At 59.2% G+C, this 13,238-nt stretch overlaps 1 protein-coding gene across 3 annotated transcripts in view; it reads left to right on the top strand.

The window, feature by feature from the left end:
* The first annotated feature begins 1,215 nt into the window (after positions 1-1,215).
* Positions 1,216-13,238, top strand: part of FMNL3 (formin like 3) — a 43,243-nt gene continuing 31,220 nt past the window's right edge. For all 3 annotated transcript variants that reach the window (XM_034792447.1, XM_034792445.1, XM_034792446.1), the window contains exon 1: positions 1,216-1,359. In XM_034792447.1, coding sequence (XP_034648338.1) covers positions 1,216-1,359 — 144 coding nt within the window. The remainder of the gene's footprint in view (positions 1,360-13,238) is intronic.

Below are 13,238 nucleotides of genomic sequence, written 5' to 3'. Positions count from 1 at the left end.
GGTGCTGTGCATTTGTGGGTGGGTCTGGGGGGCTGGGCATAGTGGATCTGGGGGGCCTTTGGCCATAGGGAGTTAGGGGCTGTTGGGCCGGGGCGGGGCTGTGTGGCGCAGCACTGGCCCACCCCTGAGGGAAAGGGACACGCTGGCAGCATAGGGCCGGGCAGGCCACTGTGCGTCTGGCAACTGCCGGTTTGTAAACAGTGCCCTCGCGCTGGGCGGCGTGGGGCCGCCCCTGCCCTGCCCCCTTGCCTCTGGCTGGCCCCTCGCTCCGGGGACCGACCCCCCCCCGTGCCATGTGCCATTGCCTCCATGGGGTCCACAAATATGTTTGCTGCCGGGCCTACAAAAGGTGAATCCGGCCCTGGCCCCTGCCCCTCCCCACGGTGCTCTGCAGCCCCCCCCCCAGGTTATGGGGCCCGCCTGGCGCCTGCTCTGTCCGGAGAACTCTGTGCCCGGGTGGGAGTGTCTGTCCCTGCATGCTCCAGCAGGGGGCGGCCTCTCCCTTCCGAGCAGCCCCGGGGAGCGCGGGGGACCTCCCGGGTCTGGCAGCGGCTGGGTGAAAGGGGCCGGACGCCTGGGTTCGCGTCCCAGCTCGGAGGGGAGGGCGGTCTAGCAGTAGTTGGGGGGAGGACGCGGACTGGGAGTCAGGACTCCTGGCTCTCCCCCGGAGATGCTGTGTGCCTTGGGACAAGCCCCGTTTCCCAGGCTGATGTTTGCTTGTAGCGCGCTTTGAGATCCCTGGCTGGGGGAGGGGGTAGCCCCTCTGGGCACAGCGTGAGATTAAGGGGCCATGGGGCCAGAGTGCCAGCACAGCGAGGGGCCGGGGGGCGGTGAGGGCAGCACGTCTGGGTAGGTGGTTATAGGAGGCGACACATCTGGGAAGGGGCAGGGCTGAGCTGTGGAGACATTTGTGTTGCGGGTTAGGGGGGCAGCACATCTGGGTTGGGGGCACATCTGGGCAATAGGGGGCTCTATAGGGGCACATCTGGGTGCTGGGGGGACAGCTGGGAGGAGGAGGTGGGGCAATAGGGGCTAGCACATCTGGCCAGAGGTAGGGGCAGCACATCTGGGCGATGCGGGGCACATCTGCCCGGGGCGGTGCCGGGCGCTGAGTGGTTGCTGGGGCGCGGGGCGGTGCTGGGGGGGCGGTGCCGGGGAGGCAGCCGCGGCAGCCGGACGCGAAGGGCTGAGGCTCCCCCGCCGCCCGGGCCGGGGATGGGGAACGTGGAGAGCGCGGACGGGGAGCCGCTGCCCCGGAGCCCGGGCGGAGCCCCCCTGGGGGGGTCCGGGCTGCTGCCCCCGGGGAAGATGCCGATGCCGGATCCCTGCGAGCTGGAGGAGAGGTTCGCCCTGGTGCTGGTAAGAGCGGGGTCCTGGACCCGCCCCCCGGACCCCCATTTCTGTCCCCGGATCCCCCAAACCTACCCCAGATCCCCTCCCCCCAGACCGACTGCCCCCAAGCCCCTCCCCCGATCCTGGACCCTCCGTCCTCGGAGCCCTCCCCCGTTCTCCTCCCAAATGTCCCTAACTCTTCCCTCCCTTCTCCCTCCCTCCCTCAGCCGGATCCCAGCGTCCTGCCCCCCCGGGTTCCCCCCCCCCCGTCTCTAGCTCCCACCCCCCTAGACAGCCCCATCCCCCCTTCCGGTCCCTGCGTCCCTATCTAGCCCCCCGCCGGACAGAGCCACCCCCCCTCATTTCTCCTGCACCCCGCCGGGTTCCCCCACGTGTCCCGGGACCCTCCGCTCAGGGGTCGCGCCTCTGCTGGGTTTTGTTTGCAGCGGTTTTGTGGGAGAGGCAGGAAAGGGGGCAGCCCCCAGGCTGGCTGCGCAGGGGGAGGGGGAGCTCCTCTCCCCCCCCCGCCCTTTAGACAGGGGAGGTCACCAAGTAACATCTTTGGGGGGGGCACAGAAACCCCCCCCCGGTTATTTGTGGTGTGTGTGTGGAGCATTTGGGGAAACTGATCTCAGCTTTGCAGTTCTGGGGGGGCATCCCCCGGCTCCTTGGGTCGGGCGGGGGCGCTTCTGGCGTCAGGGTGGGGGGCTGGGGGCAGCAGGCCAAGCTGCGCAGGGTTTGCAATTAGTAAGGTGGGAAAACAGCACAGGGTGGGGCATTGGCGACGAGCCCTGCGGTGGGGGGGATCAGTGTGTTGGTGGGGGGGGCTCGGTGTGTTGTTGGGGGGCAGGGCCCTGCGGTGGGCGGCTCGGTGCGTTGTTTAGGGGTCAGGCCCTGCCGTGGGGGGACTCGGTGCGTTGTTGGGGGAGGGATGTCCAGGATCCCCCCCAAATGTCGGTGCCCCCACGTTACTCCCCTAACTTGTCTTTTAATCATGCTGGAGGAGGTATTGGGGACCCTGGGGCGTGAAACGTGCTGGGGTCATTCTCCCGGTGCTGGGTCCCCTGCCCTTGGGGTTCGCCTCAGGGGAGTTCAGTGCAGGCACCCCCTGGGGTTGGCCCTCCCAGGGCATCTCTGGCTCCAGCAGCCCCCGGGGGGGACTGGCTTTGGCTCTGGGGTGTGCGGAAGGAGGGGGGCGTCTCTGTTCCAAACACCTTGGCCCAGGCCTGTGGCTGCTGGGGGAGAATGGGGCCCCTGGCTCTCTCCTGGGTGCTTTGCCCTCTGCCAGGGGCAGGGAAGGTGGGTGCAGGCAGTGGGTGAAGCCCATGGGGGTGCAGAAGCGGGCAGTGGCTGTCGCAGGCTGATGGCCAGGAGGAAACGCCTCTCTCCGAACTTGGGCTCTGTCCGGAACGTGGTAAACCCAGGGCGAGGTGTGTGTCCCCGTCTGGGTGTGCGGTGCAGGCCCCGAGCGCCTGGCCCTGTGCCCCTGGGAGTCCGTCTGCTCCCGTGGAATGAAGGGCCAGGTCCTGCTCTCAGAGACGCTGGCGTAAGGGCAGAGTCACCCCCACTTCACAAGCTGAGGCCGAGTGGGAGCTGGAGCTGCTGTTTGCATTTCTGGTTTCTGTTCTGGGTAGCCAGGGGCTTTTCCCTCTGGAAGATCCCCTCTCCCCGCCCCTCGCAGTCCACACGCTCCTGGGGCAGAGCCTGGTGCTCGAGGAGCTCCCTGCGCACTGCTCCTGCCCCCGGTTTGCTGCACGGAGTTTTGGGCTGGGGTTTTTCGACAAGGGAAACTACCCTGTCAGAAACTCCGCTGGCTGGGCGCCCGCTGTGAACCACGGGAAGCTGGGACAGCGGCTGGGTGTGACAGTTCCCTGCGGCAAGGGGCCCTGGATAGCTCCCGGGGTCCAGCTCCCCCTGGCCCGGGGGCCTCCCAAGGGACTGGCTCTTCTGACGCCGCTGGTGCCCACCTGGCTGTGGGCAGCTGGCAGTTCCCAGGCAAGCGCATGGTTTGCTGGGCAGTGTTGAGTGGGAACCACCCGGTCACAGCTCAGTGCTGCCGGGACAGGGCAGTGCCCCGAGACCATCCCAATTGGCCGGGCGAGTAACAAAGACGTGGAGAGGGCTGTAGTTGGGAAGGGTTTCCTCCGGACAACTGGGCCCAGACAGGCCTTGGCTTTCCCATCTGTCCATGGCAAGCCACAAGCTAGGTGCAGCTTGGGCAGGTGTCCCCCCTGCGGGCATCCCCCGGGGGTCTGGCTGCCTCGGGACAGGCCTGCCCGTCCACCCTCTGGACAGGGCCAGCCCCATTGTGGGGAAGTGATGCCATGTCTGTCTCCTGGTGCCCCGTGCCATCTGGGTGTAATGGCCTTTGGGGTCAGTTCTCTGTGGGTGGAAACTCTCGTCGTCCAATGACTTCAGTCTATCTGGGGCCCTTTTCTGCCCTCATGGCTGCAATATCTGGGACCTTACAACCCTTGATGGGCATCTCCTCCCAGCCCCTGGAGGCAGGGCAGGGGGGGCTGTTTTGGTTTGTAGTGGGGAGACTGAGGCCAGGAGAGGCGAAGTGATGGACCCAAGGTCACCCGGAGAGCCAGTGGCAGAGCAGGGAGTTGGACTGGCTCTGCGGAGTCCCAGGCTTGCCCCCCCTCCCCCCCGGCAGGGTTTGACCCCGGACTGGTTTCCAGGGGGCGAGAGATTCCTGTTGTTTGCAGGGTGGGGGTGGGGGGTGTCTCCATTGTTCTCAGCAGGAGCTGAGCAAGCGCCCATAGTGTGCAGGCGTGTGGATCCCAAAACTTGGGAAACCTCCCTGAGAGGGCGCGTCCTGGGGGCTCTCACGGGTTGTCTCTGGGTGTGGGGCGTGTCCTGGGGGCTCTCACGGGTTGTCTCTGGGTGTGGGGCGCAGGCTGGGGGCTCTCACGGGTTGTCTCTGGGTGTGGGGCGCAGGCTGGGGGCTCTCACGGGTTGTCTCTGGGTGTGGGGCGCAGGCTGGGGGACTGGGGAAGCTGCCGTTCCTTGTTCCCGATGGACGTCTCCTCCGGCTCTTTGCCCGCTCGAGGTCCCAGCGCCTCCATGTGCCAGCAGCGCGCCCCCAAGGGGGAGACAGCTGGCCCGGAGGGGCTGGGCTCGTCACACGCCTCTGAGTCACCGCTCAGATCCCAGCTCTCCCCAGCACCTCCTGGGAAGCTGCCTTGGAACTGAGATGAGGCAGCAAATGTCCCACCTTGCGTGGGGCGTTGGGTTTGGTGCTCAGCCCTGAATGTGAGTATCCGGGCAGGGAACCGCTGGGGTGCTGCTCACACGCTTCGGGGCTTTGCCTGGCACTCTGCGTCCTGGGGGGTGGACCCCTAGGGGCCTGGGGGCCTTTGGCCCAGTCAGCAGTGACCCTGACCTGGTGTAGCTGTACTGAACTAGTTCCATGGTGCAAAATAGCTCCTTCCCCTTCCCGTCGTCTTCACCGTGGTGTAACTGCCTGTGCTGGGGAGTTCCAGCCATCGCCTCTATTCCGGGACATGTCTTGTGCAGGGCTGAGCTGGGGGGCTGTTTTGTGTGTCTGGGGCTGGTTGTGCAGTTCCTGGGACAGGCTGTGCCCTCCGCACCTGCCCCAGACCCCACGGGTGTTGGTGGGAGCCGGTCTGTAGGTGTCATGGCTGCAATAGGACAGGGAAAAAGGGCAGTGGCAAACTGCAGTGGCTGGTGGCCCTGCCAGTCGTCACTGGAAACGGAGGGATTTTTTAGTTTAAGGTGGGTGCTGGTAAAAAGCCTGGTTTACAAACCACCCCTTTCCCCTGGGGCTTTAATAATTACAACTCGCAGAACAGAAATCTCATTGATTTTTGTCACTTTTTTTCCTGTTTTAAAACTTTTTAAAAAATGTTTTACTTTTAACTCCGCTCCATTGGTGCGAATAGAGCCCTGCGTCGGTTCCCATCCGTGTCACGTTCATTCGCGCTCTCTCCGTCTCATGCACGAACACGACCGGTAGCATGTGGCGGAAGGGCACCGCATGGGGGCTCAGGGTGCAATTTCCCGCTCAGACCCAGACTCCTTCGCTTCAGCTCCCTGGATCTCAGTCCTCAACTCCTCATCTGTAAAATGGGGTGAACCCCGTTACCAGCTGCGAGCTGGTCAGACACTCTGTGAGAGAGGGAACTGCGGTAGGGTTGGGGTGCAAAGGCCGTGGGGGGGGTTGGCATGTTTTGATCTAAGCAAAGGGCCAGACTCCCATGTGTTGTAAATCCAGGAGCGGTGCCAATTTACATATGATTGCAATTAACCCCAAATACCCCAAGATAGCGTCTGTTAATGGGAGGACACGGTTCCTTCAATAAATCCTGCAGTTTGGGCCCAGAGTCGCTGACATTTCTGCCTCTTGCTTTGAAAGCGAATCTGATCCGCTGGGTCCAGCTGCTGCCCCATCTCTTGTTTTAGAATCGGGGCTTGGAGCAGCCAGGACGTCCGGCTGGAGATTCCAGCTTTCTCCGGCCTGGCCTTTGGCAGGCGGGCGCGTTTCCCACACAGCAGAGACACAATCGCTGCGAGATGACGTTGCAGCCTGTCTGTCCCCAATCCCTGGGGCACGTTGCACGCCGTACGTGGGGCAGGAAAAGGAATGTGTCTCCCCACAATGGCTGGCTCTGCCCTGTGCTTGCCAGGTGGAAGAGGCCTTTGTGAAGATCAACGCTTGGAAAGGGCCCGTCTGGGAGAAACTTTATTTTGGCAGTGAGACTTTAATTCTTCCCATCTCTCTGAACCGGAAGCTGACGTTGAGAGGAAACAACCGCCCAAGCCTCCCGGCAAAGCCAGGAGCAGCAGGGATAGGCGGGGAGCTCTGCTCCCCCCTGCCCCTGTCCCCCGATGGGAATGTCAGGTTTCCACGGATGGAGAGACAAATGGTGTCACCTCTGTGGGCTCCGACGGGAGCTCTGTTGGCCCAGGGCTGGTGTTTCAGGAACGTTGCATCAGCGTCTGGTTACGGAGAAGCCTCGTCCAGGGAAAATACTTTGTTTGGGAAACATATTTCACGGAACCCGGGGGATCTTGCTGCGTCCGGGCTGCGGAGGGGAGAGGCTCTTTTTGCACATTTCTCATCCCAACGCTTGCGGTGGGAGAAAGGGGCTTGGAGCCTGGATTCCTGGGTTCTTAAGGGGACTGGGACTAGAGTGGGAAAATGGGAATTAGGACTCCTGGTCCTATTCCTGGCCGTGATACAGATGCACCCCTTCTGTGTGCCAAGTGGCTAGAGCGGGAGGGGACTGGGAGTCAGGCCTATTCCAGCTCTGGGACGGGAGTGGAGTCTAGTGGTTGGAGTAGAGGGGGCTGGGAGCCCAGACTCCTGGGTTCCACTCTGAGCTCTGCCACGGATTGGCTGTGACTTTGGGCAAATCCCTGTCTCTCTCATGCTCTCTGCCTCAGTTTCCCTATCAGTACTATGAGGAGGATGAACATGGACATGAATGTTGAGACCTCTGGGTGAAACGGGCCCCAGATACGTGTAAGATACGTTGCGTCCGAGTGGCCAGTTGCGGAGTTGAATGCGGCGTGGCACTGCTTAGCACCCAGGGTTAGCAGGGTGGGTGTTGAGGGAGAGGAAGTTAAAGGTCCTCCTGGCTGGAGATCGACTCACCCCCTGCTCACACTGGGGCCTGGCTAGAAGGGAGAAATGGGAACAGGCGTCTGGCTCTTGCCAGCGCAGGCTTGACCTTGATAATGCAGCTCTTGGGTGCCCCCAGCCTAGGACCTGCAGAAGCATGTCAGTATCATTAAGCGCATTACGGTAGTGCCCAGGGGTACCCATTGTGCTGGGCACTGTCCATTGTTTATTAGGTGTATTACGGTAGCAGCCAGGCCCAGGTTGTCCCTTTGTGCCAGGTGCTGGACAGATTTAGAACAGGATCCTCCCCCCCCCCCCCCCCTGCACCCAAGAGCTGAAATCTGAGAACAAGGCACGAGACAGCAGGTGGATCCAGACGGAGGAGGGACAGGGGAGCATGAGGAAGCAGTGAGATACCCCTCAGTTAGCTGCGTTCCCCTAGCCAGGAGGTGTGGGGGAGAACCCGGGAAGGGAGCAGATTATGAGCAGAATGGGATGGCAGAGTCAAGAGCTGCTTGTTTTCTTGGGCGAGCCCGTTTGTGCCTCGGTTTCCCCATAAGGACGGTCCCCACGGCACAGCAGGGCTGGGGGTGCCTAAGGGAGACCCATTTGAGAAGGCGCAAGCAGGGTGTTGGATGATCTCCTCCAAACCCAGTATCAGACTCTGCCTCAGTTTCCCCAGTGATGCAGGCTGGCAAGCCAGCTCCCCAGCCAGGGCAACCGTGCCGCTCCCACCAGGTGTCCATCCCTTCCCCCAGGGGTGCATTAATTCTTCCAACATAGTTCAGCCTTGACCAAGACAGGTAAAACAGGCCCTGCTGCCTGGCTTCTCCAGGCCATTTGTCACCAGCGTCGCAGGTAGCCTGGCCAGGTCTCTCCCCCTCCAGGAGCTCCTTTGATGTCACCAGCTGGGAGGCCGCTGATTAGTCATGGGGTGGTGTGCTGAGCCCAGCTCCCCGGAAAGGGCCAGCCCCCCTGTGGCAGAGAGGGCAAAGTATCACTAAGCCGGGGCTGCTCTGAAGAGGGAAAACACCTCAGTTGTGTGTCCCGAAGGGTAAGTTCCCCGCACAGGTGACAGAGTCTGTCCCACAGCTGCAGATCCTGCGGTGCAGCGAGGCGTGAACTGGGGTCGTAGCCGTGCATGGCCATCCGCTGGAGCCCAGAGCTTGCTGCTGGAAATGCCATGAACCGGGTTGAGTGTGGACCCCGGAGCTCGCCGCATGCACCAGCAAAGCAGCCTCGCTGCTCAGATCAGCTGCAGCAGCCGGTTATTACCTGGTCCGTCTTCTCTTCCTGGCTGGGCTCTTTGCGCCGTTCGGTCTCCTCTCCGCACGCTCGCCGCTCAGGGGCTAAATCCAGAGGGACTCCCCTGACTTCAGGGGAGTTGGGGCCAGTTTCTGATCTCAGGGTGACTGGTGGAAATCCAGTGTGACTGTTCACGCCAGTGGAGGTGCTCCGCGTTTACAGTGGTGTAAGCGGAAACCAGAATTTGGCATAGCGGAGGCGGAGGGGTTAGGCGGACAAAGGGAGCACTAACTCCTGTGCGTCAGCACCACCTGCTGTTTGCCCCTCTCTAGCAATCCCCCGTCACACCAGGTCAAGCTCCGACGGGCACCGAGTGCTCCGTGCCGCCTGCTGGTTAGAGGATTCTTGGAGCCTCCCAACGATTATACACCGCTAGGCCAGAAGGGAGCGCTGTGATCGTCTAGTCTGGCTGCCTGTGTGGACGGGCCAGAGCACGGCCCTGGATTAATTCCCAGGGCAGATCGTCTAGAGAAGCAGCCAGGCTGGATTTAAAAGTTGCCAGAGATGGAGAATCCACCCCCACCCTCGGTAAATTGTTCCACTGGTTAATTACCTTCCCTGTTCACAATTAGCGCCTTATTGCCGTCCAGCTTCAACGTCCGGCCCCAGGATCTTGTCCCTTTGTCTGCTGGACTCTCCAGCCTTTACTGTCGCACTTCTCTTCCCCTCCTCGCTCCTCACAGACTGCGCCCAGTCACCCCGCAGCCTTCTCTTGGGTCCAAGGGACAGACCAAGCTCCTCGCGTTTCTCAGCATGTTTTCTAGCCCTTTCCTCCTTCTCATGGCTCCAATTTATCAACATCCTTCTTGAATTGTGGGCACCACGTTCTCTGAGCGGTCGCACCAAGGCCCGATACAGAGGCAACCGAACCTGCCTGACGCCTGCTCCAGATTCCCCTGTTGATATGTCCCAGGATCACATTGGCTCTTTTGGCCCCAGGGATGCCCTGGGAGCTCCCAGAATCAGAGAAAATTCAGGTTGGAAGAGGCCCGAGAGGTCATCGAGTCCAACCCCCTGCTCAAAGCAGGACCAACCCCTCATGTTCAGCTGATTATCCCCCTGACTTCCTAGGCATTTTCAGAGTCGCTGCTTGCCCAGGTAGAGTCCCCCGTCCCGTACGTTCGGCCGGTGTTCTGTGCTCCTGGGTGGATGACTTGACATTTAGCCATATTGGAATATACATTGTTACCAAGCAAACCAGGCGGCTCCGTCTCGGTGACCCATCCTCTTCGTTATTCACCACCCGTCCCATCTTTGTGCTATCCGCAAATCTGATCAGTGAGGATTTTATGGCTTCTTCGAGCTCATTGATAAAAATGTTAACTAGTGGAGGGCCACAAGCCGATCCAAGCAGGACCCTCTAGAGACTCGGCCCCTTGGGGATGGCTCCCCTTTGACAATTGCATTTTGAGATAGATCTGTTAGCCAGCGTTTAATCCATGTAAAGTGTGCCGGGTTGGGTCTGTTCTGTTCTAGATTTCTAATAAAAAAAAAAAGTTATGTGATGCCAAGTCAAATGTCTTCCGGAAATCAAAGTCTAGTAAAGCAACACCATTGCATTTATCAGCCAAACTTGTAGCCTCATTTAAAAAATCAGGTCTGTTTTCCATAAACCCATGTTGACTGGCGTTAATGATATGACCGTCCTTTAATTGTTTATTAACTGAGTCCAATATCAGCCGCTCCATTATTTTGCCTGGCATTGATGTCAGGCAGACAGCTTTATAATTACCCAAGTCATCCGATTTACCCTGTTCAAATAAAGCTTTCTTCCAGTTTTCTGGGACTTCCCCAGTGTTCCAGGAGTTATTGAAAATGAACATTAATGATCCGGAGAGCTTTTGGCCAGCTCTTTTAAAATTCTTGGATGCAAGATTTTTTGGCTCTATTGCTTTGAAAATGTTTAGCTTTAGTAGCTGCTGTTTAACATAATCCTGAGTTACTGTGGGAATGGAAAGAGTGTCGTCGTCGTCAGCATCATCATCGGATATGACAACATCATCTGGCTTTTTCCCCAAACAGAGAAGAACAAGATTTGGAGAACTCGTCTGCCTTTTCTGCATGATTAGTGACCGTTCTATCATTGCCATCCAGTCATGAACCAGTACCATTGTTAGGATTTCTTTTGTTCCTAATATACTCCTTATCTCCTTAACTCTGCTGTCCACAGAGTTCTCCCTGTGTCCTTTTGTTTCCCTTATCAATTTTCTATAATTCTTAGCTTCTAATTTATATTCATTGCTATTAACTCCTCCTTTTTCCATGTGTTACCTGTTGTGTCTATTTTGTTTATAGCTTCTTTCACATCCCCTCTAAGGCAGGCTGGTTTTGTAACCAATGTAGCCTTCTTTCTTGCTTTGTGTTTTTCTGGGCGTTCTTAAACAGTTCCCGGTTATCATTCACATATACAGTCCTTCACCTGCCATAAACTGTCTTGTAAATCACTTTGCACTAAAACTGCCACTGGACTGGTGGTTAGAACACAAGGACTGGGAGTCAGGATTCCTGGGTTCTGAACCTTAATGTGTGACCTTGGGTGAGTCCTTTCCCTTCTCTGTGCCTCAGTTTCCCCACCTGTGTAATCGGGAATAATGGTACTCACCTTTGTAAAGCACTTTGAGTTCATTTGATGAAAAGGAAAGGGCAGCCTAGGAGCAGAATTGTTACTGATCTAATGATAATCCATCTGTTACCAGGGGCAGAACTTTTCTCTGAAATGTGCTACAACTCGGGTTCTCAGCCCCTGCGCGCCAGAGCCAGTGGCCTTTGTGAGTTATGAGATCGGGAGCAGTAGCTGAAATGTCTCAGAGTCACTTCGTGGTAAACTCGTCAGTCCCTGCGAGGGACGAAGTGCCTGGCTTTACCCAGCCCTGAAATGCAGCCGCCTCTGGACGTGTTTCACAGCACACAGCAACGCTGCACAACAGCGTCTAAGTGCCACTTTCCAGCTCCCATCCAAGTCCTTTGTCTGCTTAGCTGGAGCTTGGCAGGATCCCATCATGCGCTGAAGGCCGCCTGCTGGCCTCCCAGCCCCTCCCCCTCAATCTGGCATAGAAACCACCAGGCGTCCTGTCATGAATGTCCTGGATCTGCCACCCACTTCCCTGGGCTTGTGGGGGAATGTGTGTAATTAGCGAGGGAATGTAGCAATCGAGGAGCTGCTGCAGAGTAATTATAGATCAGTGGGAATCCGTTCCAGGAGGCTGCAGTCTTGGAGTTGGCTTCGCTTGGCTCTGATGCCGATGAGTTTAGTCCCAGGCTGCCTGGTTCACTTTGATCCTCAAACGCTTTCCTGTTTGCAGCTCAGCCTGGTGGGGAACAAAGCTGGCGTGAAAGGGATGGGCTTCGTTTGTACCTGGCATAAAATTAAGTTCCTATTTTGAGGCCCAGGGGCGCTGCCCCGTCCCTCCTGGCTCTAGGCATAGGAGAGCCTCAATGCAGAAGTGAGCGCTAGACTGGGTCCACCTCTCTGCCAGTTGCCCTCCCCAGCTCGGTGCAAATCACAGAGCGAGACCGTGAACTCGCACCGTGTGCAGACCTCTGCAAAGCGGGTATACATCGCTGCTGGTGCCCTGTCTGCATTAGGGACTGTCACGGAGTCCCCGGGCGATGCTCTGGAACTGCTCCCCACAAAGCCAGTCAGGACTCTGGGGAGCCTCCTCTCCCTCGGAGCAGACTGTCTTCAGGGCAAGAAGCTCACACGGCTTCACCTCCTGGGTCTCTCCTGGGAGCATTCAGCATATGCCCCTCCGTACGCTTCCCACAGCGAGTCCGCCCAGGCGGGGTCCTGGGGAAGCCAGAGGACCTGCACGCATCCCCACTTCGCAGTCAGACGTGACTCTCAGCCAGCCAGTAACACAGAGGTTTATTAGATGACAGGAACATGGTCTAAAACAGAACTTGTAGGTACAGCGAACCGGATCCCTCGGCCGGGTCCATCCTGGGGTCCTGTGAGCCAGACACCCCTGTCTGCCCGCACTCCCCGTCCCCAGGCAGCTCCAAACTGAAACCCCCCCCCCCCCCCCCTTCTCTGGGCTTTTTTGTCGTCGCCGCCCCCCCCCCCCCCCCCCGGGGGCTAGGAGGTCACCTGACCTCTTTGTTCTCCCACACCTTTAGCATCTCCTTGCAGGGGGGAAGGGCCTGGCCATTAGTTGCCAGGCGACAGAGGGTCGGTCAGAAACTGAGGCACCCACCCGGTATTCAGAGGAAACGTTAAGAACAGTCCCACTTCGTCACAGGGACACATGCACCCAAAAAGCGGCAGCAGCAAAATGCAGTAATGCAGACGCGTTGCAATGGTCACCAGAGCTGGCCTTGCTCGGAACAACTCGCAGCGTCTGCGCCGGCTGCGTCACTGCCCCAGTCCCTGATGCAGCCAGGCCCTGACTGAGAACACAAGGGGCGGCCGCTGGAGACTCAGACTCGTCGTGTTATCCCCGGTCCCTCCGGGCTAGGCTTGGGGTGCCCGGACAAGGGCGGGTGCAGGGGACGCTCGTGCCCCCCGACTGGATTTGCACACCAGAGGTTTAAGAAGTAAAACCTTGGTGCTGACTTGGAGCCCTTTAGAGCCCAGAGCAGAGCTTTGAGAAAGGACCTAGGAGTTTGGAGGCTCTGATCCGAAATAACCTGGAACCGCGGCGGGAGAGCTCCGTACGGAGCCACCCGGCTGGCTTCTCGCCTGGGCCAAAAGCCTCCTGCCGGCAGTGCTGGGCCCTGGGGCTGATTCTGCTCTTGCGGATGTGGGGTCACTCAATGGAGCTTGGGGTGCCAGACCGGGGGCAGAATGCAGCCCTGTGTCTCTGGCTGCGCCTTCGAAGCGCGTCTTCCACGCGTGGGGAAAAACCGAACCCCACTGCTTTTTGATTGTTGTTTTTTTCAGAGGCGAGGGGGGACCGTAAAGAAATGGCACGATGCCCCGTGGGAGTGGCTCTGCCCTGGGAGCACAAGGGCAGGGGATCCCACGTTTCACACCGCTCAGCATTCGAGCATTGGGCTTTTCTCCCCCCCCCCC

The sequence above is a fragment of the Trachemys scripta genome, chromosome 16, assembly GCF_013100865.1.
Source record: "Trachemys scripta elegans isolate TJP31775 chromosome 16, CAS_Tse_1.0, whole genome shotgun sequence".
Lineage (NCBI taxonomy): Eukaryota > Metazoa > Chordata > Testudines > Emydidae > Trachemys > Trachemys scripta.
The sequence above is the reverse complement of the archived record's forward strand: the minus strand, read 5'-3'. Positions and strand labels throughout refer to the sequence as shown.